The sequence below is a fragment of the Panicum virgatum genome, chromosome 1K, assembly GCF_016808335.1.
Source record: "Panicum virgatum strain AP13 chromosome 1K, P.virgatum_v5, whole genome shotgun sequence".
Taxonomy (NCBI): domain Eukaryota; kingdom Viridiplantae; phylum Streptophyta; class Magnoliopsida; order Poales; family Poaceae; genus Panicum; species Panicum virgatum.
In genome coordinates, this window is record NC_053136.1 from 54,295,884 (window position 1) to 54,323,743 (window position 27,860).

General features: G+C 45.1%; 1 protein-coding gene and 1 long non-coding RNA gene across 3 annotated transcripts; one reads left to right on the forward strand and one right to left on the reverse strand.

Moving 5' to 3' along the window:
• Window positions 1-9,633: 9,633 nt before the first annotated feature.
• Window positions 9,634-10,160, reverse strand: LOC120657973. Its single transcript, XR_005668466.1, has 2 exons — window positions 10,108-10,160; window positions 9,634-10,014 (listed from the first exon to the last, which is right to left on the reverse strand). It is a non-coding gene; the product is annotated as an uncharacterized LOC120657973 (long non-coding RNA).
• A 1,628-nt stretch (window positions 10,161-11,788) lies between these two features.
• On the forward strand, window positions 11,789-27,554 carry LOC120644651 (nudix hydrolase 3-like). 2 transcript variants are annotated; one of them, XM_039921335.1, is made up of 21 exons: window positions 11,789-12,042; window positions 12,150-12,329; window positions 12,736-12,813; window positions 13,117-13,213; window positions 13,437-13,570; window positions 13,721-13,802; window positions 15,308-15,394; window positions 15,583-15,689; window positions 16,873-17,044; window positions 17,237-17,478; window positions 17,558-17,639; window positions 23,562-23,627; window positions 24,025-24,102; window positions 24,172-24,267; window positions 24,933-25,039; window positions 25,485-25,653; window positions 26,271-26,354; window positions 26,510-26,604; window positions 26,719-26,809; window positions 26,883-27,029; window positions 27,187-27,554. In XM_039921335.1, the coding sequence occupies exons 1-21, from the start codon at window positions 11,969-11,971 to the stop codon at window positions 27,244-27,246; spliced, it is 2,328 nt and encodes a 775-aa protein (XP_039777269.1). In that variant the 5' UTR covers window positions 11,789-11,968; the 3' UTR covers window positions 27,247-27,554. The 2 variants fall into 2 exon arrangements, with proteins under 2 accessions (XP_039777269.1, XP_039777275.1); XM_039921341.1 differs by lacking the exons at window positions 24,933-25,039; window positions 25,485-25,653 and having other exon boundaries at window positions 11,795-12,042.
• The last annotated feature ends 306 nt before the right edge of the window (window positions 27,555-27,860 follow it).

Consider the following 27,860-nt stretch of genomic DNA (forward strand, 5'->3'; position numbering starts at 1 on the left):
AAGAGCATTGGTGGTAACCTCTATTGCCTAGTAATTGTTGATGATTTTTCACGTTACACTTGGGTCATGTTTCTAGGCGATAAGGGTGAAACTCCGGAGATCTTCAAGACTTTTGCAAGAAGAGCTCAAAGGGAGTACAACTCCCCAATTGTGAAGATCCGGAGTGACAACGGCACCAAGTTCAAAAATATGAAGATTGAAGAATGGTGCGATGAAGAGGGCATCAAGCATGAGTTTTCCGCCACCTACACGCCTCAACAAAATGGAGTGGTGGAAAGAAAGAACAAGACTCTCATCACCCTAGCTAGAGCAATGTTGGATGATCATGGCACGTCCGAGAAGTTTTGGGCGGAAGCAATCAACACGGCGTGTCATGCATCCAACCGAGTATATCCTCACCGACTCCTCAAGAAAACTCCATATGAGCTCATCACCGGGAAGAAACCAAATATATCATACTTTCGAGTCTTTGGTTGCAAATGCTTCATCTACAAGAAGAAAAGGCTCGGTAAGTTTGAAAGTAGATGTGATGAAGGTTTCTTTCTTGGTTATGCATCAAACTCCAAAGCATATAGAGTATTCAATCAAACCTCCGGGTTAGTTGAAGAAATATGTGATGTGGAGTTTGATGAATCTAATGGCTCCCAAGAGGAGGTTGTTGGCTATGAAAATGTAGGTGATGAGGAGATTGATGAAGCTTTGAAAAATATGTCCATTGGGGATATCAAGCCGGAAGAGGTGCATGAAGGCAATGATCAAGGGGGAGGACCTTCCTCATCTACACCAAGCACCTCCACGGCGCCCCAAATGGATGAAGATCAAGAAAAAGATGATACACAACCTCAAGAAGATGTGCCAACGCCAACACCCCAAGTTCAAGAACAAGAAGAGCAAAGTGTTCCACCACAAGCACAAGTCACCCATGATCCACCCCAACAAGCATCCACGCAAGTACCGCTAGTGAAGCATGGTCGCATCTCCAAGGATCATCCAATTGGTCAAATCATTGGTAGTCCATCAAAGGGAGTAAGAACTCGCTCTAAACATGCTTCATTTTGCGAATATCACTCGTTTGTCTCTTGTATTGAACCCACTAGCATAGAGGAAGCGTTTGAGGACTCGGATTGGGTGATGGCCATGCAAGATGAGTTGAACAACTTCACCCGTAATGAAGTTTGGGTCCTCGAAGCTCCTCCGAAAGACAAGAACATCATCGGCACCAAGTGGGTCTTTCGAAACAAGCAAGATGAACATGGGGTGGTGATACGCAACAAAGCAAGACTTGTGGCAAAAGGGTTTTCTCAAGTCGAAGGTTTGGATTTTGGTGAAACTTTTGCTCCGGTCGCAAGACTTGAAGCTATATGTATCCTTCTTGCTTACTCTTCACATCATAACATTAAGTTGTATCAAATGGATGTGAAAAGTGCATTCTTAAATGGCGTTATTAACGAACTTGTTTATGTTGAGCAACCTCCCGGGTTTGAAGATCCGAGGAATCCTAACCATGTTTATAGGTTGCACAAGGCACTCTATGGGCTCAAACAAGCTCCAAGGGCTTGGTATGAGAGGCTTCGTGACTTCCTAATCATGCAAGGCTTCAAGATCGGGAGGGTGGACACCACGTTGTTCACAAAAGACGTCAACGGGGATCTTTTCATTTGTCAAATTTATGTTGACGATATTATCTTTGGCTCAACTAATGATTTACTAAGCCATGAGTTTGCTACCATGATGTCTAGGGAATTCGAGATGTCCATGATTGGCGAATTGACCTTCTTCCTTGGTTTTCAAGTCAAACAAATGAAGGAAGGGACATTCATCCATCAAGAAAAGTATACTAAAGATATCTTGAAGAAGTTCAAGATGGATGAGTGCAAGCCAATCAAGACACCCATGGCAACTAATGGGCATCTCGACTTGGATGTGGACGGTAAACCGGTTGATCAATCCCTCTATCGTTCTATGATAGGGTCTTTGCTTTACCTTACCGCATCTAGGCCCGATATAATGTTTAGTGTGTGCTTGTGTGCCCGCTTTCAAGCTAACCCAAAGGAGTCACACCTTTCGGCTGTGAATAGGATCCTTCGGTATCTCAAGCACACTCCTAGCATAGGCTTGTGGTACCCCAAAGGCGCTAGTTTAGATCTCTTGGGATACTCGGATTCGGATTTTGCCGGAAGCCGTGTGGATCGCAAGAGTACCTCCGGGGGTTGCCACTTGCTTGGGCGTTCTCTAGTTTCTTGGTCAAGTAAGAAGCAAAATTCCGTGGCTTTGTCCACCGCGGAAGCGGAATATATAGCGGCCGGTGCATGTTGTGCCCAAATCCTATATATGAAGCAAACCCTTTTGGAGTTTGGTGTGAAACTAGATAGGATCCCACTCCTTTGTGACAATGAAAGTGCCGTAAAAATTGCCAAGAATCCGGTTCAACACTCTCGCACAGAGCACATTGATATTCGCCATCACTTTTTGCGTGATCACGAAGCCAAAGGAGACATATCTCTTCAAGGTGTGAGATCCGAGGAGCAATTGGCGGATATCTTCACAAAACCATTAGACGAGAGTACCTTTGTTAGGCTAAGGAATGAGCTTAATGTGTTAGATGCGGCAAACGTCATGTAAGTTGCCATGTCATATAGAAAAATGCATACATATAGGACACTTGTCTAACCATGGTAAGATAGTGATGAGCAAGGGTTTAGCTAGAGGTGGTGGTCCACTTGTTTTCCTCTAGGCTTGTAGAAAGGCTCATCATGAAGAAGCTTCCCGTGGGTTCAAACTTGACAAGTAGATCTTAATTTCTTGTCATATAGATGTGCACTTCATGTTTATTTTACTTTCGCATGTGGTTGTAGTTTGCATCATCATTGCATGCGTAAGGGTCACAAAGGAGATCACTTGATGAAAAATGAGACTTGTTTTCAAATACAAGATCTTAATTCGTGAAAAGTGAAAAGAGCAAAGTGTTAGGTGCGTTATTGCCTAGTGAGCAATGTCATGATGAGTTTGAAGTTTTCTATCTTCAATATTCCTATGACATGGCTCATACATTTTATTTGGCGTTTTGTCTCTCTTGCGGCTTTTCCTTGTGTTTAAAAAGAAATTTATTTAAGCAAGTGTGCTATCATATTTATTTTGAGGGGTAAAGTCGCCTATGCAAGTCCATTAACTTGAGTTTATTTGAATCTTATAAGTTTATTGCACTTAGCATAGAAGAGTGAGCTGAGTGTGGGGTTTTTGCCTTCACCGGTTAAACCGACGTTCAAAGGATCTATACCCATCGGTTTAACCGGCGTTACTAAAGTTGGGTCTCAGCTCAGGCAGTTTCAGGCATTCAACCGACGTATACAAAAGTCAGAGCATCGGATCAACCGGTGATCATAAATGCATATTAGATCAAGCAATCAACCTGCGTTTTGATCAATCAACCGACGAGTTCACTTTTGGTATCATCGGTTCAACCGGCGTTCAAAAACAGATCTGGTAGAGTCTCGGGTGAACTACACCGACGCAATCAACCGGCGCTCAAACCCTAGGCGTCGGATCGACCGGCGTTAAGAAAAATCGCGGGCCCACCTGTCATATATGTCTCTTGCCCGCGCTGACCGGCCCTTGTTTCCCTTCTTCCTTCACGCCGCCGCCGCCCGACTCAATCACATCGCGCCGCCGCCTTCCCTCCGCGCCGCCGCTTGCCCTCGACCTCGCGCCGCCGCTTGCCTACGCAGCCGCCGCCACTCCCGCGCTCGCCTGCACGCCGCCGTCGCCGACCCACGCGCAGCCTACGACACCGCCGCGCGCACTCCGCCCGTGCGCCCACCCTGCGCCGCTCCTCACCCGCGCCCGCGCCGCCATCACGCCAGCCGTGCGCGCCTCCGTGCTCCAAGCACCACCGTGCTCCACGCCTTCCACGCCGCAGCCGCAGGGGGAGCAGATGTGAGAGCACACTTCGCTCACTTCAGAGGACTGCCCAGGCTGCTAGAGATGGAGCAGAACCGTTATATCGAGGACTGGGTCAGAGTGTTCTACGCTACAGCTTGGATAGCCCCCGAGCGCAGAGCCGTGCACTTCATGTTTGGAGGGCAGGACTTTGGTTTATCGAGGGCGACCATTGCTGGTATACTTGGAGTTGACCTGGTCGACGTCTCGCTGCACGAGAGGGTTTACGGGGACTCAGATCCACCCCGCAGGGCGATGGTTGGCGGGATTGCTCCTTCCCACGAGGCGATCACTCAGTGCTTCCGCCAGCCGTTCCCAGCCTCTTACGCCAGAGTGCCGAGCTTGCTGACCCCAGAGGCTTACGCTGTTCACATGGCACTCCGGAGGACTCTGTTACCGAGGAGTGGCTACCCAGAGGGGTTCACAGGTTTGCAGCAGCTCTTGCTCCTACACATCCTCACTCACGAGCCATTTGATATAGTTGACTTTATTCTGGCTGAGATCGAGGATGTGATCACTGATGGGATGGGTGTGGTGCGACAGTTTCCCTATGCGCACTGGATCAGTTACATATGCTCTATGATAGTGCCAGCAGAGTCACCCATCAGCGCCCCTTACCGTCACGACGAGGCTCCCAGGTTCCCTGTCTACCGACCCACAGCTCCACAGGACAGGAGGAGGGGCAGACACGCAGATAGAGCAGCGATGGCTCGACTGTCACCGGAGGTTCAGGCACGAGTGGCAGAGGAGGATGAGGCACTCCTAGCAGCAGAGGCACAGCTTCCCGGGGGAGATGATGAGATTCACTGGTCTGAGCTTGAGTCAGACTCCTCCGACGACGTTGAGTACTTTCCTTCAGCTGCCCCAGCCAGTCACGATCACGAGGCAGGAGGTTCAGGAGAGCCAGCTCCTCCGACTTCAGCAGCTGCTACAGTCTCTGAGTCTCAGGTGACTCAGCCGTCCGAGCTCACTTCACTACTACAGCAGCTCGTGACCCAGCAGAGGGAGGACAGACTTGCTCAGGAGGAGGCCAGGAGAGCCCATGAGGCTCAGATTGCTGCTATTCAGAGAGAGGCAGCCTGAGAGCGTGCAGCGACAGAGGAGCGTTTTGTCGGCCTCATTGATAGAGTTTCACAGAGGACAGACGCTCAGTTCCAGCAGATGCAGCAGGGCATGATGGCGATGTTCGGGATGATCTCCCAGCTTTACTCTCACACCGGACTCGCCCCACAGCAGCAGCAGCAGCCCGGACTTCAGGGTGTAGGAGCACCTCAGCTAGCAGTCACACCAGCTCCTCCGCCTCCAGCCCCTACTGCAGCCCCAGCTACTACAGCGACACCGGAGACCACGTTCACGATGTCCGCACTCTTTGGGTCTGCCGGTCGTCCGCTCTTTTCACCACTGCCAGCGACCACACTCTTTCAGGACTCACCGTCAGCGGTTCAGTCGGTCGCCCTCCCTTCCTCACTTCAGGCAGCACCTTCAGGGGGAGGAGCAGTAGAGGAGTCCCTGCTTCCACAGTCGACGCAGCCGGCAGCCTCAGCGGTCACTTCTTCAGATATTGATACTTCTTCTGCTGACCCGGTTACGACTTCTACGGATCCTCTACCAGGCAGTGCCAGCACGAGAGCCTCCACGACAGTCACTCCCCCAGTGAGCTCAGACCCAGACCAGCAGATTCCGTCTGTCACCGAGGGTGAGAGTTCTCCGTCCGACGACGACGACCCGGACCGCTTCCTCGCCGTACCATGACAGCACGACCCGTAGCTCGCCTTTTGGTGCTTTGATGCCAAAGGGGGAGAGGTGTTAGGGGGAGCACCAGAGTTAGGGGGAGGGTAGAGCTAGAGAGAGCTCGTAGTTATCAGGACTTTGATTCTTTGTATCATATTTGGTGTTAATCCATGGATATGTACATTTGTCGCTTGAGTATGCCGTTCTTTGAGACATATCTATGGATTTCGTTTGAGCCGTTGAGCTCTTTGGTCCTGCTTTCGAGTTTTGCTTGTGTTTATCCTGTTTTATCTTTCTCGCTCTCTCGTTATTTATGTTTGTGTTGTCATCAATTACCAAAAAGGGGGAGATTGTAAGCATCTAGGCCCTCAAGGTATGTTTCGGTGATTAATGACAACCATTATTGTGACTAATGAGTTTGTGCAGCTTAATAGATCATTATCGCTCATTTGGTCATATGTCAAAAGAGGCCCCTCAATTTCGGTCATTCTAAAAGGCGATCTCGGTTTTTCAACTTATATATGTCAAAGCTAAGGATCTTTCTAGTCCTAAGTGTCACAAGGTTGAGAAGGACACTTAGGTTAGTATAGGTTTTATAGTTTTGTAGTGATCGCACTATTAAGAGGGGTTAAGGCTTAGTAACTTGAGCATGGACATGGTCATTTGAAAATGGATGCACACTATGGTCACTCAGGTTTCTAGAAGTTCAAATAAGTGGTTCTCAAACTATATCTCAAGAATATTTGGATTTCATTCAAGACTCAAATCAGAAAAGACAAAATCAGAAAAAGTCTATACACCGGTTTAACCGACGCTCTCAATTTTCTATACGTCGGTTAAACGAAGTCAGCAGAATCTGGACAAATTCAATACACCGGTTAAACCGACGTGTTTGAATTTAACGTCGGTGTATTAGTCCAGAGTTAGTTTTTCCAAGGCAATTCAAGTTCTATTCACCGGATTAACCGACGCTGTTTGAATCAAGACGTCGGTGCAATTGACCAGTGAGATGGTTTTTCAGTGGATTTCAAAAGTTGTACTCACCGGTTAAACCGACGATAGGTTTGAGTTAACGTCGGTGCAGTTGTCCAGAGACTTGGTTTTTCAGTTGATCAGTGGACAACTACACTCACCGGTTAAACCGATGATACGTCGGTCAATCTACCCAAGTTGTAACGGCTAGTTTTCAGAAGAGGCAGTTTACATTCACCGGTTAAACCGACGATGACAAATGGAGGGACGTCGGATTAACCGGCGCTACGCAGTTTTCTGGCAGCTTTTCTCCAACGGCTCTATTTGTGTGAGCTGCCTATATATACCCCTCCAATGGGTCATTTCGCCCACTCTTGACACCAGGCAACATCCATACACTCATACCATAGTCAAGAGCCACCTTGAGCTTCATCATTCACATACTTGTGCATTCAATCAATCAAGAAGCAAGATTAAGGACTTGAGTAGAGAGAAGCTAGTGTGCTTCCGTTCTTGGTGATCGGTTCTTGCTCAAGTGAAGGCCTTAACTTGTTACTCTTGGTGATTGGCATCACCTAGGCGATCTTGGTGATCAAGGTGTTTCTCGCGGAGCTTGCCAAGGATTGTGGGAGCCCGGAGAAGAAGATTGTACGTGGCTTGATCTCCACCACGCCGGGATGGTGAACGGAGACTCTTAGTGAGCGCCCTCGTCTCGGTGACTTGGGAGGTGACAATACTCTTTGTGAGTGTCACAACGTGGATTAGGGGTGTGTGCCAACACATCGATACCACGGGAAAAAATCCGGTCGTCTCTTGTCCACTCTCTTTATTCAAGCATTTTCTTTCATGCAATTTACTCATGTGCTTGACTTAGAGATCATAACTTAGCTCTACCTTGCTAGGCTTTACTTTGTTTTATCTCTCTTAGCTTGTGAAGGTAGCTTAGTTATTCGGTTGGTGAATTGGTGCCCTACTAGCATTGCATAGGTTAAGGTTGCTTTACCTTGTTTTAGAAATTGAAAAAGGCCCAATTCACCCCCCTCTTGGTCCATCGATCCTTACACCATATCAGGAAGCTGGTGGTGCGATCCTGTAAACCGTTCAAATTATTTAAAATATTCATAGAGATAAGAAGCACATGATAAATTTGGGCTACAGATTAGGTATTTACCTTGCGTTCCTTCTGCTGTCGCCGTAGGGTAATACGAAGAAGGTCCAGCATCATACCCCTGTTGTGATCCTATATGTAAATACAAAAGGAATTAGACTTCATACCACAATTAATTGAAATTAAGATATTAACTATATGTTTACCGAAAGGTCGTGGTGGTGCCTGTGTTGGTTGAAATGACATCCCTGCAGCTGGTGCCATGGTACTAAACTGAGTTCCTCCGTGAGGTTGGTAAGGTGGGTGTGCATCACCTGTATGGACTGAGAATTAATTATTGGCTTCAAAGTAGGAAGTTAGTAAGTATCCTCACGTACCTGGATAATGCTGCTGAGACCAATAAGGTGCTTGGGAAGACTGCTGCTGTGTGGGACCACAAGGAAACGAGGTCGAGGCTTGAGACGAACCGTACGAGTCATCGTACGATGTCCGGCTACCAAAGGCTTCAAGCATGGAATGGGCTCTTTGGGAAACTCGGGTCCAGGCCGACTCTTGCTCATTCCTATCCATCATAGATCCCCCTCGAATCCTCATCAAATTCGCCCTGGCATCTAAGTCCATCAACCTGCACATTTCAAACTGCAAGCAAGAAAAAAAAGGCATTAACACTGTAATCCAAAGTATTTGAAAAGTGATGATAATTTTGACTCACCCTATGTCGTGCGTACCCATCCTGTGCTGTCGCAACATGCGGCTGTGGTTGCATGTCAGCATATATCAAGCGGCAACGAGTCTGAGGCTGGTACCAGCTCAGGTACGCCCTGTACGAAGCCTCCGTGTGTGTAGGGGTCGCAAGCGCCACGTTCTCCTCTGCCTGGTCCCAGCCGTCGACCCAAGACTGCAGCCTTGTCACCCACATGTTGGAGAAGGGTTGCCCAGTCCTCGATAAACTAAATATTGAAAATAATTTAGTCAAATATGATTAGTTAATATATGAATTGTTACCTGTGGTCATGGCGTTCGACCCGATCCAATGCTGACGGCACAGGATACAACTGCCTTTGACCGAACTGTCTCCTAACTCTGTCCGGGCAGTGAGCCTCAATGTAAACGTCGTACACCAACGCTGTAGTTGTCATCCATAAGGCCTGGTCCTGAAAGCAAACCGAAGATATCCCGATCGGTGCACGAGTGTTTATAGCCAACTCCGAATAGGGCTCCCACACGACGTCTTCAGGTGTCAACCGATCAAAATCAGCAACAAAATCAGGATAGGCCCGACGAGACTGTACGTGGGCCCACCTCTTCTGCACAACATTAATAATAATATGTACAAATAAGAAATACAAAGAAGGTAAAACAAAGCAACATAATTGGCAACAGAATAGTACGAGTGGCAGTTATTTCCGTACCTGACGAGCGTACCAGAGAGTCCCCATGGTGGGCCTATCGTCCTTAGTGTCACCGTACATATCCAGCTCATACGGTGAGTGGTCGACAAGCGGGCGACAATTGCTATCCTCTCGTACGACCAAAGCTGTAGCAGAATTGGACATCCTGTAAGAATTGCATTGTGCTTATTTTGCACCGATGCCTTGCAGAGGCCACGGTACGTGGCTGCAAGTACCGCTGCACCCCAACTGTATTGAGGCATTTCCTCCACAGCTGCCTCTGCGATCTCCAGTGCGTAAGGCACAAGCACCCTATCCACATAGGCCCCGTGTGAGTTGTTGAACATTATGTATCCAAACAACCACAACAGGTATGCCTCAAGAGATCGAGTGACGCTATCATCATCAGCATCATGTGCCAAATTGTCGGACTGCATAGAAAAGATGAACATTTATGAGTACGAGATCAATTATAAAATAAAACCATAACTGCACTAGTAAAAAGCATAACTCTAACATTAATCGTTCCATAACAAGGTATGTACCTGGAACTGGAGGATCCATGCCTTGGCAGGGCCTGTTGCTTTTGGGTGCTCTTCTACATCAATCGCGATGTCAATATTTGCAAAACGCTCTTCTAGATCGTCCAACCACGTAGGCGGGACGACACGAGGCCCTACGGCATCCCCACTGATAGGAAGACCCAGCAGCATCGCAATGTCCTGTAGGGTCGGTGTCATCTCCCCACAAGGGAGGTGGAAGGTGTTTGTCTCAGGCCTCCATCTATCAACTAGAGCCGTCAGTAGGGACCTGTCCAGCTGTACTAAACCACTCTCAGCAAGACGACCTATAGTAAGAAGACCAGCCTCACTCAACCTGAAAAATAAAACGATCAAATGTAAGTACATTATGTACGAAACGTATACGAAACAAACGTATTTTTAAAAACATAATCCGACGACATATCACCTGGGCACCCATCGTGGCTCAACAGGAATAAACTCCGCTGGTGGACGTGGACGCAACACGTTAAGTTTCACGCGCTGAACCACAGCAAGAAAGGACCGGTGCGACGAGTCTATGACTCCGTCAAGTAGAGCTGGCGTATCTCCGGCCATACCTAACACAAAAAAATATAAGTTTTCTGCATTTTCTACAATTTTTCTGCATTTTTCTACAATTTATTTTAAATTTTCATAAACTTTTCTAACATTTTCGTGCATTTCCTACAATTTTTTACAATACATTTTTATAAATATATTTTTCAAACATTTTCTAAATTTTTCTGCATTTTCTACAATTTATCTGAATGTTTCACATACTTTTCTAATATTTTCTACAATTTATGACTATTTCTCGAAATTTTTTCTTGTATTAAACAACTAATCAATACCACAAAAATTGTTGGTAAACCTAATTGGGTTTTCTAAAAACTAATCTTAATTCTATCTAAATTATATTAAAACATTACCTAAATCGCGAAAATAACATTACTGCTGCATACACTAATTATAGAATTAAACATACAATAAATATATATCGAGAAAGTTGAGAAATATTTATTACCTGCGGTTAGGATCCAAAATCCGGCAGGGTTTCGCCGTTACAACTCTCTCCCTCACCCCTCCTCTCTCCCTCCCGCTCTCTGGATGTCGTGGGAAGCAAATGAGGGGGGAGGGGGAGGGAAACCCTTTTATACAGGAGTGGGGAGCCTGCCGCCCCCCTGGCGGGCGGCAGGCTCCCGCCAAGGGCTCCCGCGCAAATAATTTTTTTTTAAAATTTACATATAAGTCCCTGCCGCCCCGCTGCTGGGCGGCAGGCCCCCTGCCGGGCGGTAGGGGTACAGAACTGTAAAATGTGATATTGAAAATATATTTCTGTAAAAAATGTTTTCGAAAAATATAAAAATAAAAAAGGCGCGGGGTTTCTTGACAGGCCTAACGATGTGGACCTCAGCAAGCAGTTTTAGCCATGGTTCCCCAAACCGTCGGTAACCGGTCCGGTTTGACCGGTTACCGGTCAAACCGGTCCGGACCGGTTCCGGTTTGATCCGGTATAAACCGGTCCAAATTCAAAATTTAAATTTGAATTAAAGAAAATGAAAAATTCTCAAAAAATTTCTAAAAATACTTCAAGATGCGACAAATTTAATGGTGTCAAATTTTCTCAAAAATTCGTTCATTTAGTATAGTTTGCGGGGATTTAAAGTTAAATAAAAAAAACGTGCATACAAAAGTATACAAATACAATGTAAAAGTAGTACAAAAGAGGGTTGGAAGGTTCATTTAGATTAAAATATGTTATACAAACATTTATTTAGTATACTTTGCGGGCATTTGAATTTAAACCAAAAAAGAAAAAAAATTGAATTTGACTGGTTACCAGTCAAACCGGCCGGTATACCGGTCAAACCGGCCGGTAAACTGGTCTAACCGGCCGGTATACCGGTACGAACCGGTTGAACGGGGAAGTTTGAATTTAAATTTGAATTTGTCCGGTTCCGACCGGTAACCGGTCAAACCGGTCCGGTATACCGGAACCGGCCGGTCGGAACCGGCCAAACCGGTCCGGTATACCGGAACCGGACGCCGGCGGTTACCGGTTAGCGTTGGGTAAGTTGAACCCTGGTTTTAGCCCGCTGTCGCCTTCAAGACCTCAACCACTACGGATTGTTTGAGAATTTTCTTTTGAAGATGAAGACGAAGATGAAGATGAATTGTATGAGACTTTGAACAATCTACCCAACTACTGAATTTTGCCCAAGCTTCGCTTTCTCGCTAGTCGCTCCCGCTCCCGCTCCCGCTCGCTCGCCGACAGCGCCGCCGCCCAGATGGCTGCTGCGCCGGAGGAGCGCCTCGATGTCCTCAACGCCGCCGGGGAGAAGACCGGCGTCTCCAAGCCAAGGCACGCCCCCGTTCCCTCCCCAGACTCTCCCGCCTCGGTTGGATTCCTTCGATCGGATCGTGTGGTGCCGCCGGTGATGGTGCGCGCTTTGTTTTTTTTTTGCTCAGGTCGGAGGTGCACAGGGACGGCGACTACCACCGGGCGGTGCACGTGTGGATCTACAGCGAGAGTACCGGGGAGCTTCTGCTGCAGCGCCGCGCCGACTGCAAGGACTCGTGGCCTGGGAAGTGGGACATCTCTAGCGCCGGCCACATCTCCGCCGGCGACTCCTCGCTCTTCTCCGCACAGTGAGCTCTCTGACCTCACTACATTACTGCTGTCTGGAAGAACTAACATCTGAAATTCTGAATACCACAATGGAGTATGTAGAGTAGAGTAGTTTGGGCACACAACGAACACGAAGCGAGGCGAGGGATGCCTACAACATTCTAACAGAAAGTGAAACTCCTCCCAGAGATACCTTTTATACCTGCGGGAGGCTTAAATCCTTCAAGTAAATGTTGCAAATAGCATGACAGTTGCGATTCTGCTCTTATTCATCTCTCACAGAGTAGTAGTTCAACATACAAGTTATACTTTATGCTGCTTCTCGTGAATGTTTATGCTGATTATATTCCATAACGTTGCATCTAATTAATCTTTTGTTTATATGATAACTTATAATTGGTACTACCATCTAACATGAATCGTCAGGAGGGAGCTCGAGGAAGAACTAGGCATCAAGCTTCCAGTCAATGCCTTCGAGATATTATTTGTATTTCTTGAGGAATGGTTAGTATATTTACCTTGCAATCCATTGTATTTTGCAACCAATGACACCATTTTCATCAGGCTTAAGTGTCAAATGGCACATTTCATTCCCATAACAACTTTGGTAGACCTTTAACCACATCTTTTCGTTGGAATATCGATGGGCACTTAAGTTTATATAAGCAATTAAGCATTAGTATTCTATAAGAGACTTGATAAGAGCTATTGCATCACATTTATTTTTCGCATGAATTTCCAAACATCATGATCTGCATTTTGGATATCATAAATATGATATCTGAACCTTTGACTCTTTTTTGGCAGTGTTACAAACAATGGGACATTCATAAACAATGAGTACAGTGATGTTTACCTTGTGACTACTTTAACTCCAATTCCACTTGAGGCCTTCACTCTCCAAGTAAGAATGTTGTGATATTTCACACAGTGACCGTTGGACTCGTATTGTATTCTCATCTTAGTCCAGATCACTAACTTTGTGTATCCGGAGATAGTATTTACTTATCTTTTACTGCCATTTACTCGTAAGGAATCATACCCTATTCCTAGCAAGTAATTGGCGATAAGCTTTACATATCAGTATTCTATTATTAATTATGCTCTCTCTCTCTCTCTCTCTCTAGGAAAGTGAAGTATCTGCAGTTAGGTATATGCGTTGTGATGAGTACAAGAGCTGCCTTGCAAAAGAAAGTGGAGAATATGTTCCTTATGATGTGAATGGGCAATATGGCCAACTTTTTAATATCATTGAAGAAAGGTAAGCAGCATTATTCTATGTCCAATTGTAATTTTTTCAATATGTGGGCCTTCATTTTCGAAGAAAGTAGATCATAATCCTTTGGCCAAAACTTTAGAAATACATTTTTATCAAAATTACCCTGTCTCAACAGTCATGCCGCCTTTGTAGGTACAAAGACAATACAGTGTCCCGCAGTTTAACTTTACAAAAGCAAATCAACCGTTATGCTCCCATCCATTTGGAACCAGATGTAAGTTTTTCTTTCAATCATCCTCTAGCTTGGCATGCAGTTCATAAATACCTAACTATTTAGGTTTCTGAATGACTGTTTATCCTTAAAACAAGAGAAGGTGTATGTATGGCATAAGGAAATCTTTAAAAAATGCTCCATATATTCACATAAGAAATTGAAAAGTGCAGATACATTGCTTGAGCTCACTGAACATGAAATATTACTTTTAGCTCATGAAATGGATGTGCCACTGATGCACTTAGGATTAAGGAGATTTTGCTTCTTTCTACTTTGCAATTACACAAATGATTTGCATACTTTTCATTTCTGTGATTTTCCTTCCTCTCCTTTCCTTTTTTTTTTTGAACTGGATAACAAGTTCCATTAGTCAGGTGTTCCTGGCTTATCACCAGACACCAACAAAGTTACAAAGTCTGGTATACAGCCTTGCCACAGCAAAGGACCGTTCGTACAATTTAAGCCCATAGCCGCTAGAGTATCAGCCACTGTATTACAATCTCGGGATACATGAGATTTAACTGACTTTCATGATTGTCCTTCCTCTCCTTTCCTAGGACAAGTCTTTAACTGACTTTAGTTATGCCAAGTATACTGTCCATTTCATGATAGATTTGTATCTTGGTCATGTTTATATGCAAATGCAAGGATCAAAATTCGCATACACTACATGATATAAAAGATTTTTTTTAGTGTTCTTTTCAAATGGCTGAGGGTTATTGTTCTTCTTCAGAATTTCTTATCAAGTGGCTGCAAGTTTTCTAGTCTAATTTGGACATTTCCTGAGAGAGAAAACAAGAATCCTCAATCAACATTTCCCAACCATAACAACCATAGGGGACTGCCTGAATTGGGCTAAAATAGCCTTGGCCATATGAGAAAATTGTAAAGAAGATCAATAATCAACTAATCCATTGGCCATTATTGAGTTGCGTGCACCAACCAGTTCAACTCAAAAGCATAAGCTGATAGGAAGAGGCGGGCAATTCACTTATACTTCAACACTCCCCCTCACGTGCAGGCTCCCTCAGGCCTCAAACATGGAAATTAGGAGTCAGCTGCAATTATTTTATTTAATCACGCCCGCCAGGATTCGAACTCGAGACCTCTGGCCCTGATACTATATTGAGTTGCATGCACCAACCAGTTCAACCCAAAAGCTTAAGCTGATAGGAAGAGATGGGCAATTTACTTATACTTCCAACAGCCATTAGCAAAAAACAGGGAAATCATGGAACTCTTTGATACATTTCCTCACTGTCAGAGTGCATATGCTATAGTACTTTTCTAGTTTATGCGTTGGTGTACCAATACGTGTACATCAATTTTTCTTGCTTTACACACCAATGACAGCTGGACTGTTATGCTGCAAGTTTATAATATGTATTTTGATACATTCAATAGCAGGAAAGGCGTGGAGAAGTTGATATGTCTCTTACTGCTAAATATTGCACCTTGTTTTTTTCTTGTGGGATAATTGACTTCTTTATATGTTTTCTTTGCAGTTGACTACTCTATCTGAAGGAGACAGGGAAGCCTTGGGATATATTCTTAAAGCAGCAATAGTTATTGATGACATATTTTATGAGCAGGTTACTTCTTTCATCATGCGTTTTCCTTTTTGACTCTTCTATTTCTTATTGGTTGGATATGCCATGTTCAATTAGTTAAAAAATTTATATTCAATTTATAGCCATTGTCGTGTATTGCATATTTCTTAATTCTTATATCATCATTTAGTTTTATTCTGAAACCTGTTACTACTTTGGTTCTCAAATAGGTATGGAATAGCAACAGAACGCTTAGAGACTGGCTGAAAGGACATTCGGAATCCTCAGCCTTTGATAAATTGAAGTGGGCATATTATTCTATTAATAAGAGTCCCTGGTAATACCTTTTTCTTGAATGAAGATTCTTGATTGATTGGAATATCTTGGCATTATTTGATGTATTTTTCTTAATGTATAACAGTATGGGGACAATTACCTTTTCTTAAACTATTTCCAATTATCTTGTGTGCCATCTTGCTTAAAGACTCTCATTGTGTTATAGCTTAGTGCAATATTGATGTATATCGTTTAGAGTAATATGAATGAGATATATTTTGTTTCCTAAGTGGAACATCTATCCTTTCATCTTACAAAATGAAAAATGGTGGTTTGGAGGAACGCATGCTTTCTGCATTTTCTTTTCTATTCTGTAGTCCTCTGTGCATAAAAAATATCTTCATTCCATGCTGTTATCGTCTTAGCAATTATAAACCAGTGGGTGTTACTTCGATAAAATATACTCCCTCTGTTTCTCTTATAGGGTGCATTAGAATTTGAAAAGGTCAGAAACTTCATAATTTTAACCAACAATTAGTCAAATTATATGCATGCTTAGTGTACGGAAGTTACAATATTTCCCCGTATCTTTGAATATGACATTGCTTTTGTAGCAATTGATATATATTGGTGATCAAAACATACCTCGAAACAATTTCAAATCTACTCCCTAATAAAATCCTAATGAGTCTTATAAAACAGAGTGAGCCTGTAAGTTTTCTCTTCTTATCTCAGTATATGTAGCTCTAATCATGAACCACTTCTTTTTTTCAGAAAAAAATATTGCATAAATTTAGGGCTTTAGGCTGCATGACTGCAGCTGCATATACTATGAGTATACATCTATGAGATGAATTTTTTTTTCTTTAATAAGTTCAACATGATATCAACATGATCTGTTGCCATTTTGAAATATTGGATTGTTCAACATGCACAACTGTGTAAAAGGTCATACTTACGAATTATTAATTTATTTTATGTGGAGATAAATGAGAAAGTGTAACCTAAAGCATATCATTAAAACCATCTGTCGTTTAACAGTTTTTTTTTCTTTTGATACTGTCGTTGTTATCTGGGTTTTCTGATATCAGATTTCCTTGTGAACTAGGAATCTCATTTAACAGATTTTTTCCTGCTTATCATATTTAGACACCAATGTTTGTATCAATTATATTTACATGTAACTGTTATATATTGCTTGCCATCTTGATAGATGCTAATGTTTTATATATTCTCCATAACAGGTCCTGCCTCGATGAAAATAAGGCTTTTCTATCGACTGCAGATTCTGCTGTGAAATTACTCACAGATGCCACCAAGCCAGTTTCAGGATGGAAGGGGGTTGAGTATCGTGCAGCATTTCCTCTAGATAAGCCTCCTGGTGCTAACTTCTATCCTCCTGATATGGACAAAATGGTACATTAGCATCTACTACCCCCACCTACCACCCACCTGGGGCTCAGTTATATTCAGTAGAACATATTTCCTGTTCATACTGCATATTTTGGTGTGCTGTCTGTGTTAAGAGTTGTACATTTTACATAACTTGATTCTATACTGTACTAGTTGAAGTGAATTCGCTTTTGCATATGTTTTCTATGTCTATAGGAGTTTGAACTTTGGAAGAGCAGACTGACTGATAAAGAACAAAAAGATGCCGCTGGGTTTTTTACCATCATAAAACGGCATGACTCTCTATCCTCTCCATCATTAAAACAGTCAGATGGATCAGACCAAACCAAAACTTCAGATGATCTTTTTATAGTTCCATACTCCAAGGAGTACAGATCATCCCTTGAGAAAGCAGCTGAACTTCTTGAGAAAGCATCAGTGTGCTCTAATTCTCCAAGGTAAGCATATGTTTTTTTGTTTGAGTTTTTAATTCGTTTGTGTGAAGATTTATTTATTTATTTATTTGTCTTGTTGTAGCCTCAAGAACTTGCTGAGAACCAAGGCAAACGCTTTCCTCTCAAATGATTACTATGAATCTGATATAGCTTGGATGGAGTTGGTTAGTGTCATAATTCTGTGTAGTCCATTTCTCTGTTCATATAATAATGCACCATGCTCTTCATTCTTCTGCTTTATGGCAAACTGTGCTAGTTGTTACTGTTAGTAAGGCAATTAGGGTTATGAGTAGATGGCCCATTGGGCCTTGGGTGGTCGGCGCCCAGCCTTCCTGGCTGGGGGCGCTGCCCCCTCCTTGTTTTGGTAGATGGCGGCGGGATCCCCCTGATGGTGGTGTTTCTATAAACCATCTAGGGTATCTCGCCTATATATGTGCACCCTTGTGCACCTCTATCAATCAATCCATTCATTCCCTGCAATCTACATTGCTTACATGGTATCACGAGTTAGGGTTTCTTCCCTGCTCCTTCCGCTGCCATAGCGCGTCGTTCCGGCTGCGCCCCAACCCTGTGTGCCGGCGATCTGCCACTACATCCACCATGGTTGGGACCCCCCCTTCCTCCCCGCGCGCCGTCGACCCAACTGGTGATGTCCAGAGGTCACAATGAATGAGATCGAAATTATTGGTCGTACGCGAAGTGGATGAAGTGAATGGTAACCGAACATGGCGACCGAGCTGACACGCATGACATAAAGATGTGCTAAGTTCTTTATTACATGAAGGTATGACAGAAGATAACTTGGTCATGACTTCATGACCGGGGTGACCAAGATGGCGATGCCACGGCGATGGGGCGTCCACAACGAAAGCGGTGGCGGGAGGGAGGCGCAGAGGGTATAGTGGGCCAGCACTATTACACCTGACGAGAACTCTCCGAGACTCCAGATCCTTCACAGAACAGCCAGCGGGATCAAATTCAACAGAACAATTGTTGTCAGAAGTAAACCGGCGCACAGAAATCAGATTCTTAATAAGACTAGGTGAAACTAGAACATTATTAAGTGAAAAGGGACCTGGAAGAGTGGCTGTGCCAGTAGAGGTAACCGGAAGTAATGAACCGCTACCGACAACAATGGATGAGGGATACCGCGAGATAAAATTATGAGTGAGATTGGAAGAATCGGAGGTCATGTGGGAGTAGCACCTGAGTCGAAGAACCAGTCAGTGGTAGGGGGCTGGTTCAGGGAGACGGTGCTGAAGGCGGAGGCGAGTGATTGCTGATCCCATCCAGCTGGTGAGACGGCCGGAGCTTGGACGCCCAGGGGAAGTACGCCATCTGGCCCTGCGCCACCTGCGCCTGGGCAGCCTGCGCCTGCTGCAGTGTCTACGCCTGGGCGGCCTGGAGGGCGTGGGCCTGCGCCTGCTGGGCCAGCAGCAAGCAGCTTGCTGCTGCTACAGCGGTGTCGGGGCGACGGGGAGCGGCGTCGAGGGCCGCGGGTTGGGCCACATCTGAATGGCCCCGGCCCACGGGTGGAGGAAGGACGGCCAAGTGGCGCCACCAGCACCGCCTGTGCTGGGTGCGGAGGCCGGCTTGCCGCCCCCGGACGGCCCGCTGCCAGAGGACGACGACTGCTCGCCGGAGCGAGGCGGCGGTCCTTGGATCGCCCGCCGGAATTCCTGCCCCCGGAGTTGGAGCCCCCGTTGCGGGAGGCCTGGGGCGGCAGCGGCGCCCCGGATGGGGCGCCCTTCGGCCCTTCCCAGTGGTGAGGAGGGCTGTGGGGGGAGTCGGCGCTTGATGCGCCATGGTGAGCTCCTTCAGGATCAGCTCGTCGACGGTGTCCTTGAACTTGGGGAAGGGGTGGCCGCGGCGAATGTGGCGGCCAGCGTCGCGGAAGCGCTCGTTGAGCCCTCGGAGAAGGTTGAGGGTCAGCGTGCGATCTGAGACGGGTTCCCCAAGATCCGCAAGCTGCTGCGCCATGTTCTTGAGGCGCCTGCAAAAGTCTATGATAGACAGATCACCTTGGACGAGATTGCGGAACTGGACGTCGAGGTGGAAGGCGCGGGTCTCCCGATTGCCGAGAAACTGGTCCTCCAGGGCGCACCAGACGGTACGGGCAGTAGCGACGCGGTCGATCACCATCTCGGCGAGGTCGGTGGAGATCGTGCCGGCGATCCAGGCCTTGACAACGCAGTCCATGCGTGTCCAGCCCGGGAAGTCGGGCGCGGGGAGGTCGACGAGGACGTGACTCTTCAGCGAGTACTTGCCGATGACGAGGAGGATCTGATCGTGCCACCGGGTGTAGTTCCCGGCGTTGATGTCGAGGAGGACGTGGACGAGGCTTCGGATGTTCTGCACGCTGATGGCCTGAGCGTGCAGGTTGACGAGAGCGGCGGCTTCATGGGCCAGGACGGCGTGATGAAGTGCGTTCCCGTCGGAGTCGACTGAGGCGGCATCCTCCTCCTTCTCCTCGTCGCGATCGGCGTCGGGGGCACCCTTGGCGGCGAGGGCCCGTTCCTTGGCCGCGCGGGAGAGGGCGTCGCGGGCGCGCTGGGCGGCGGCAGCGGCCTCCTTCTCCGCGGCCTCGGCCCTGGCTAGGGCAGCCTCGCGCTCCTTTTGAGCGGCGGCAGCAGCCTCCTGCTTGGCTGCAAGTCGACGGCGCGCGGGGAGGAAGGGGGGTCCCAACCATGGTGGATGCATGTGCAGCGCCATGGCACTGGCTTGTTCTTTTCTCAGCGCCAGTATATGGTGGATCTTCTGGAGCGTGCAGGCATGGCTGAGTGCAAGCCATGCACTTCTCCTGTCGACATTAATCCGAAGCTGCCAACAGATGGGCTGCCCGTCCAGAATCCTTCGGATTATCGCAGCCTCGCAGGAGCTCTTCAGTAGCTGACCTTCACCCGTCCGGATCTCGCATTTGCCGTTCCGCAAGTCTGTCTCTTCATGCATGATCCTCGGGTGCCGCATCTTGCTGCCCTCAAGTGCATTCTGCGCTATGTTCGTGGCACGCTGCATATGGGTCTTCTGCTTCGGCCTTCTCGGAGTTCTAACTTGATGGTGTACTTCGACGTTGATTGGGCTGGCTGCCCCGACAACAGGCGCTCCACCTCCGGCTATGCGGTCTTCCTCGGCGACAACCTGGTCTCCTAGTCCTCCAAGCGGCAGAACACAGTCTCCCGTTCCAGTGCGGAGGCTGAGTACCGTGCCGTGGCCAATGGCGTGGTCGAGGCCACCTGGTTGCGCCAACTTCTGCTGGAGCTTCATGCGCCTTCACGCTGCGCCTCGCTGGTATATTGTGATAATTTCAGCGTTGTCTACATGTCCTCCAACCCCGTCCAGCATCAGCGCACCAAGCACATCGAGATCGATCTTCACTTCGTGCGGGAGCGCGTTGCTCTTGGTGATGTCCGCGTCATGCACGTCCCGACGTCTGCACAGTACGCCGACATCTTCACCAAGGGGTTACCTACTTCTCTCTTTCAGGAATTCAGGTCTAGTCTGAACGTTCAGGGCTTCGACGATCAGACTGCGGGGGCGTGTTAGCAAGGCAATTAGAGTTGAGTAGATGGCCCATTGGGCCTTGGGTGGCCGGCGCCCAGCCTTCCTGGCTGGGGGCTGTAGGATCAAGAACACCGACTAAAGGGGGGGTGAATAGGCGGTTTAAAATCTAAAGCCAACAACACTAGAGAAATTTAATTAGTAACAAAGGAAAGCCCTATGTCATGCTATTACTATCTCTAGATGGGTTTGCAACCTAGGGTGACAAGATACAAAACAAGCTCTAGTAAAGTAAATTGCTCAAAGTAAAAACAAGAATTAAAGTGAGCAAGAGAAGTAACCAAGCTTGACACAAGAATTTATCCCGTAGTGTCGATGACTTGCCGGTCACCCCTAATCCATGTTGAGGTGGATTCCAAGAATCAACCGCTCCTCTATCAAGAACCTATTGATCTTGAGCCGGCTTGAATCAAGGAACCGCTCCACACCTCGATTCCACTAGAGTTGCTCTTCACCACTCCGGTGAGGTGAGCACAAGACCTCTCACAACCGAAATCGGGGCTCCTCAACAATCTCCTTGGAGGTGCTCCACGAAATCCTCTTCTCCAAGCCGTCTAGGGAGCGGCAACTCCCAAGAGTAACAAGTTGGTGACGCTTGCTTGAAGTTTCCCTAATGCCACAAAGCTCAAACTCTTGATGCAATGCACTAGGAAGCTCTCACACCCTCAAGAATGCAATCTCTATGCAAGTGTGTGTGAGAGAGAGATGCCTTAACTCTATGATGTCAAGTATGCAGTCCAAATGGCCAAGAGAGACCCAATGGCCGGGCATTGGGTATATATAGACACCCCTTCAAAAACTAGCCGTTACACTCTTTTCTGCGAAGTCGCGGACCGTCCGCGTTTCAAAAACCGGACTGTCCGCCGTTATAAACCAGTGAGTCAGAGTGCATTTAATGCGTGTCAGAACTAGCCGTTAAGCCCTGGCGGACCGTTCGCAGTGAGTGTTCCACACCACCAGAGACGAACATCGTCTCTGGTACAACTTTGAAATTAGCCTGCGGACCGTCCGCGCCTTAGAAGCGGACCGTCCGCAGTTCATCCTTGAAAAAACACCAGAGACAACAATGTCTCTGGTACAAATTGTCAAATAGCCGGCGGACCGTCCGCGCCCCAGGGCGGACCGTCCGCCGCACAGATCATAAGCCCAACCAAAGAAAACACCCTCTCTGGTACAATTTGAGTTAGAGCTGCGGACCGTCCGCCCACCTGTGCCGGACTGTCCGCCAGTCACCTCTAAAAACCACCAGAGCCAAACATGCTCTCTGGAACGATTGCGGACCGTCCGCGCCCCAGGGGGCGGACTGTCCGCGCCCCAGGGGGCGGACTGTCCGCGCTTGTGCAGTTAGCTCTCAAACTTGTTCTTTTTCAAATCTTTTCAAAACGTCGTTAGCCCTCATGCATGCACCTAGATATTTTGAGCAAAATGACACTAAAGACCCGTCAAGTATGAGTACACAACCCCTCTTGATAGTACGACTATCTATCCAACAAATCCGGTCACTTTTCATCCACTAAACGCCTTGTGACCGGTAAAATGCAAAAGCCCTATTTTATACCTTTGCCTTGAGTCCGAGCTTTGCTCATCATCTCCAAAACTCCATACGTTCACAACCAAATCTCTTTCATCCGTGGATCAACCTATACTCATTATCTCAAACGAAATCGTTAATCCACAAACCATTGTCATTAATTACCAAAACTCGAATTAGGGGCCTAGATGCTTTCAGGGGCGCCGCCCCCTCCTTGTTTTGGTAGATGGCGGCGGGATCCCCCTGATGGTGGTGTTTCTATAAACCATCTAGGGTATCCCACTTATATATGTACACCCCTGTGCACCTCTATCAATCAATCCATTCATTCCCTGCAATCTACATTGCTTACAGTTACTATGTCTCCTACCTTCTATAACTACAATCATGGTCTGGAATTGTGGGCAGTGGAGATTAGTGCCGAAGTTTAACTAAATGATCTATGAGCCCTGGAGGATCTTTTACCAGTATATAAAAGCAAGCGTGGCTAGACTGGTTAACTACAATTTAAGGAGTCAATAAACAACAAAACATCACTTTTATGCTGCAGGAAGTACATTGCTTTAATATCATTAAAAGTTGAGAAAAATTCTCCTTGTTTCCATATGATTCATTTCAGATTATTGAAAGATTACTGAAGCTAACAAGTTACCAACATCTATTTAAAAAAACAGGCTGACATGTCATACGCCCTCTATTTGTGAACATGTGACATTTTTGCTTGCATGCTGTCAAACTATATAGATTTTGATCACCAATATCACCCTGTGTTTTGTGATTGAATATTTGTAAATGATATAAGTAGATTTATCTTGAAAAACATTTCATAATGTTATAGATTCTCTATACTATATACACATCCCATGATAGAAATTAGTGGTGAAAAATACATCTAGTTTCCCATGTCAATGTCCACATTACTTAGCTATACGATTTGGTTTCTCTAAGTTCTTCACATATATTACCTATATATTTGGCATTCTTGTCTTGTATGCAGGACTCCAACTTAGATGTCACAATTGGCCCATATGAAACATATGAAGATGGCCTATTTAGTTATAAGGTATTTTCACAGGATCCTTACCACATGTTCTTGGTATTTCAATTTGTTTATCAAGTCTGAGCCTTAAGTCACTTACACGGTTACACCACATACAGTTTTGAATTTTGTCCTCTCTGGAGCACTCTTTAAGTTCATTTCACTGATGCTAGCAGATTGACACTAGTTGCACTGAACTCATATTTCAGCCATGGCTTATTTCCAACCTTGCACCCCGCTAGGTTTACCATTTTAGCAACTTAAGGTTGGAGTGCTCTCTATTAACATTACAAGTCTGCAATATTGTTGGGTTAATTCTAGAATTTTGATTTCTGCTTTAGTCTCAGGTTATGTTGCATAGTATACATGGAGTTCAATACATTTTGTTGGTTTTTTACTAGTATTTTTTATGATTCCAAAGGCAACTTTCGAAGCATTTGTTGGAATACGCGACGACACAGCTACTTCTCAAGTTAAACTCTTTGGCGACCAGCTCCAGGTAATCTGATTAAGTTTCCTTTAAGAAAATAATGAGCTTTGCTTTACATCAAATTTAATCTGAGTTCAGGATTTGGAGAGAAACCTTCCGATGGACAATATTTTCAAATCAGACAGCGTATCTGCTGCTCCAATTCGTGTGATAAATCTTCTCTACAATTCTGGGGTATGTTATTATTCTGATGTTGATGGCTAATAACTGGATATTTGTAGACAAAGATAGCCAAGATTTTCTTTTCTTTCTGTTTGGTTTACAAGTTGAGAATAAATGCATCTATGAATTGTAATTCAGGAAAAGTGATGAAGCACTAGAATTTCATGAAATGATTCGTATTATTTTCTTACCCAATATTGTTTGTTGCTATCATTGTTGGCCACACATATTTGGACTTGCACTTTCCGTAGTTTGCATGTTCACCTTACTACTTTCTCAGTGGCATTGCTGTCATCCAGGTGTTTCAAGTTTTTGGAATTATAAGTTTATTTTTCTTAATTTTGCCTATTATTTATCATTGAGACTATTTTTGGAAAACTTTTGTGCTTCCATCCCATTTATTGTTGATTAACAGTTATTCTCATGTTGAAATTGCTTTGCTTAATTGCTTATATCATGTCTTGGCTGCTTGAAATGTAGAGGAAGCCTGTAACTTTCCTATTTGCTATTTGCCCTGCATTTCTTTTTCACTAAATTTAGCTTCTGGTGCTAGTTGGTAGGTTGAGAGATTCACCATTCAAGAACCAGTAGGCGTAGTGCAGATGATTTTTCTATGTCAATGGTTTAATGTCCTTGTCAACAGCTTCATGATGCTGTAACATGAACTGTTGGTGCAGGATGTGAAAGGTCCACAAACCATTGCTTTCAATTTGCCCAATGATGAACGGATTGTGAATGAACGAGGAACTTCCATGGTTATGCTTAAAAACATTTCAGAAGCCAAGTATGCCTTTTTTATTCTTATTTATTAGTTTTCAATTGCCAATTAGGTAGCTCACACTCACAACAGCAAGAAAGAAAAAAAACTCGACCTGCAGGGAGTATGATGGCCCTCTGGCATTTGCTAAGAGAAGACCTCTCACTCAGGTCGAGAAAACCCCCCGAACCCTTGCCCCACCCTTACACAGGGATGCCGTAACCCGTACCGTTGCCCGTGTGAGAGCGGGCCGGTGGGCCAGGACCACTTTCCATGTGCTTTGGCGTGTAGGCAAGCGAGGGGTTTTTTTTTTAACATCAGCCTAAAATTTGCTTCCACTGGGAGTCGAACCTAGGACCTGAGGAGTGCTACTGAGGCCACCTAACCAGTCCGGTTAGGCACCCGTTCGCACAACAGCAAGAAAAATAAGGGGTTATGCTAATGTTGTCAATTCTATTTCTGTTTTATTCAGGTTCAAGCATATCTTAAAGCCTATAGCTGATACCTGCATCAGAGAGGAGCAGAAGGAATATGTTAATTTCGAGCCTTATTATACACATATTGTTTGCCATGAGTGCTGCCATGGAATTGGACCTCATTCTATTACCCTTCCGAGTGGTAAAAAGTCAACAGTAAGATTGGTATGTACTCAAACGGCAATTTTAAAAATCACCGGGTTTAGTTCAACTCTAACAGAAACGTTCCACTTCACCTCAAAATCATTCCATTTTACCAACTACTCCCTTCGTTCCAAATTATAGGTCTTTTTTGTTTTTTTCTATATACATAATTTTTACTATTTATGTAGACATAGCGTATATCTAGGTGTAGAAAAGCCAAAACGACCTATATAATAAGGGACACGGGGAGTTTTTTTTATCCTGTGAACATCCAAAAATTATCTTGTATGAAATATATTTAAAAATGAATAATTCAAAATTTATTGTGTATGAAATATATTTAAAAATGAGTAAGTTACGGAGAACATTTTGGTAAAAATAAAATGTCTAAAAATGACCAAAGTTGCAGGGTATATATTCTTTAGAGTGGCATATTTCTTCCTAGATGATTTTAACCATAGAAGTCACTGTAATGCAATTCAGTATCTTTCTTTTACATAAAGTTTCTTCATACATGAAGCATTTTACTTCTGTGATAAATGCTATTACTTTTTTATTAGTTGGCATGTTTGCATGGTATCTCCTATATCGTTACCACCACTTCAACTTGTTCTTTATTTTTTTTCATAAATGCATAGGAACTTCAAGAATTCCATTCAGCATTGGAGGAGGCAAAAGCTGATATAGTTGGTCTCTGGGCACTGAATTTCCTTATTAAGAAGGTTAGTAATTTCATCAATTATTGGGATACCATTGCACTCATGTTACCCTGACCAGGCATTCAAGTTTGCTGTTTCTATAATAATATGGAACCTATGATCTGCTGGTTATTTTTCTGTATTTTTGTTAATTTGATCATTTGCTTCTGTTCTATCAGGGATTGCTTCCTAAGAGCCTATCACAATCCATGTATGTCTCTTTCCTGGCTGGCTGCTTCCGGTCAATCCGTTTTGGACTGGAAGAAGCACATGGGTAAGGCTGTATCTTCCCTGCTAGCACAGAAGGACATCGTTATGCCTCATACCATATTCATACTGCCCTGAACACTTGATGATAAACTGATTTTTACCTGTTATCTAAATATAGAAAAGGACAAGCTCTGCAGTTTAACTGGTTGTATGACAAAGGGGCTTTTATCTTGCACTCTGATGGAAAATTTTCAGTTGACTTTACGAAGGTAATTATCTCAACATTCAACTATCTTGTTACTTCTCTGTCACCACTCCTAACTAGAGTTTGTAATGTGAAAGGTTGAGGATGCTGTAGAAAGCCTGAGCAGGGAGATACTTACAATACAGGCAAAGGGCAATAAACCTGCTGCCCAGACTCTTCTCCAGTCCCGTGCAACCTTGACGCAACCATTGCGCGTGGCATTGGAGAAGATAGAACATATGCAGGTAGCTGGCGCAACCTTAGATTCATCTATGTTGGTTTGGGCCCTGAATTTACTGCCAGCTTGCTGCACCGAGTTTAGATGTGTGACTGTTTTGCCAATTTACATTCATTTGAATTCAGGTGAGCAGTGTTTACACCCTTATTTATGTTCATTTCCAGGTACCTGTTGATATTGCACCGAAATTCGGCACAGCAAAGAAGCTGCTTGGAAATGTATAACCAGTGGGGCACAGCAATTCAGCAAGCATTGTGCTTCAGTACCCACAGGAGCCATTCAAGAATAAGGTCTCCATTTCAAACGACGTGGAGGAAAATCAATACAATAAGTGAGAGTTTTCTTGTCAGAAGGAACATTATTTGTGTTCTTCGTTTAGTGGTGGTGGAAAGTATCGTCTCTTGAAATTGTATCAGCTGATGCTCGATCTGTGCCACGCATGTTAAGTCTGCCTCATACGATATTTCAACCAACGGTGCCTCATACGATAAGTAATGGATCTCGTGCAGTGGCCGTGCTTTATCTACCTCAAGTTGATCTTTACCCACATTCTGAGTTTCTGACTCAATCGGAGCTTATATGTTAGGCAGATGCGATATCCTCAATCATGATTTTCTAGTGACGATCTCGTCACCACTACATATTTTGATCTTATAACAACACAAAAGCAAAAGCAATCGTCCTATGTTTTTTTTTGAAAAAGAACCAGCAAGAGTTTCGCCGTTCTTGTGTTAATATAGAAGAGTGAGAACAAAACAAAAGGCCTAAGCCAAAAATGGAGAAACAAGATTCAGAATAACAGCTCGATTTGACATTGTGGTGATTTTCACATGCACCA

Coding starts and splice junctions, on each gene's coding strand:
- LOC120644651 (XM_039921335.1), top strand. CDS start 11,969: ATGGCTGCTGCGCCGGAGGAGCGCCTCGATGTCCTCAACGCCGCCGGG. Junction 15,395..15,582: donor ATGACATATTTTATGAGCAG/GTTACTTCTTTC, acceptor GTTCTCAAATAG/GTATGGAATAGCAACAGAAC. Junction 17,479..17,557: donor GTGTGCTCTAATTCTCCAAG/GTAAGCATATGT, acceptor GTCTTGTTGTAG/CCTCAAGAACTTGCTGAGAA.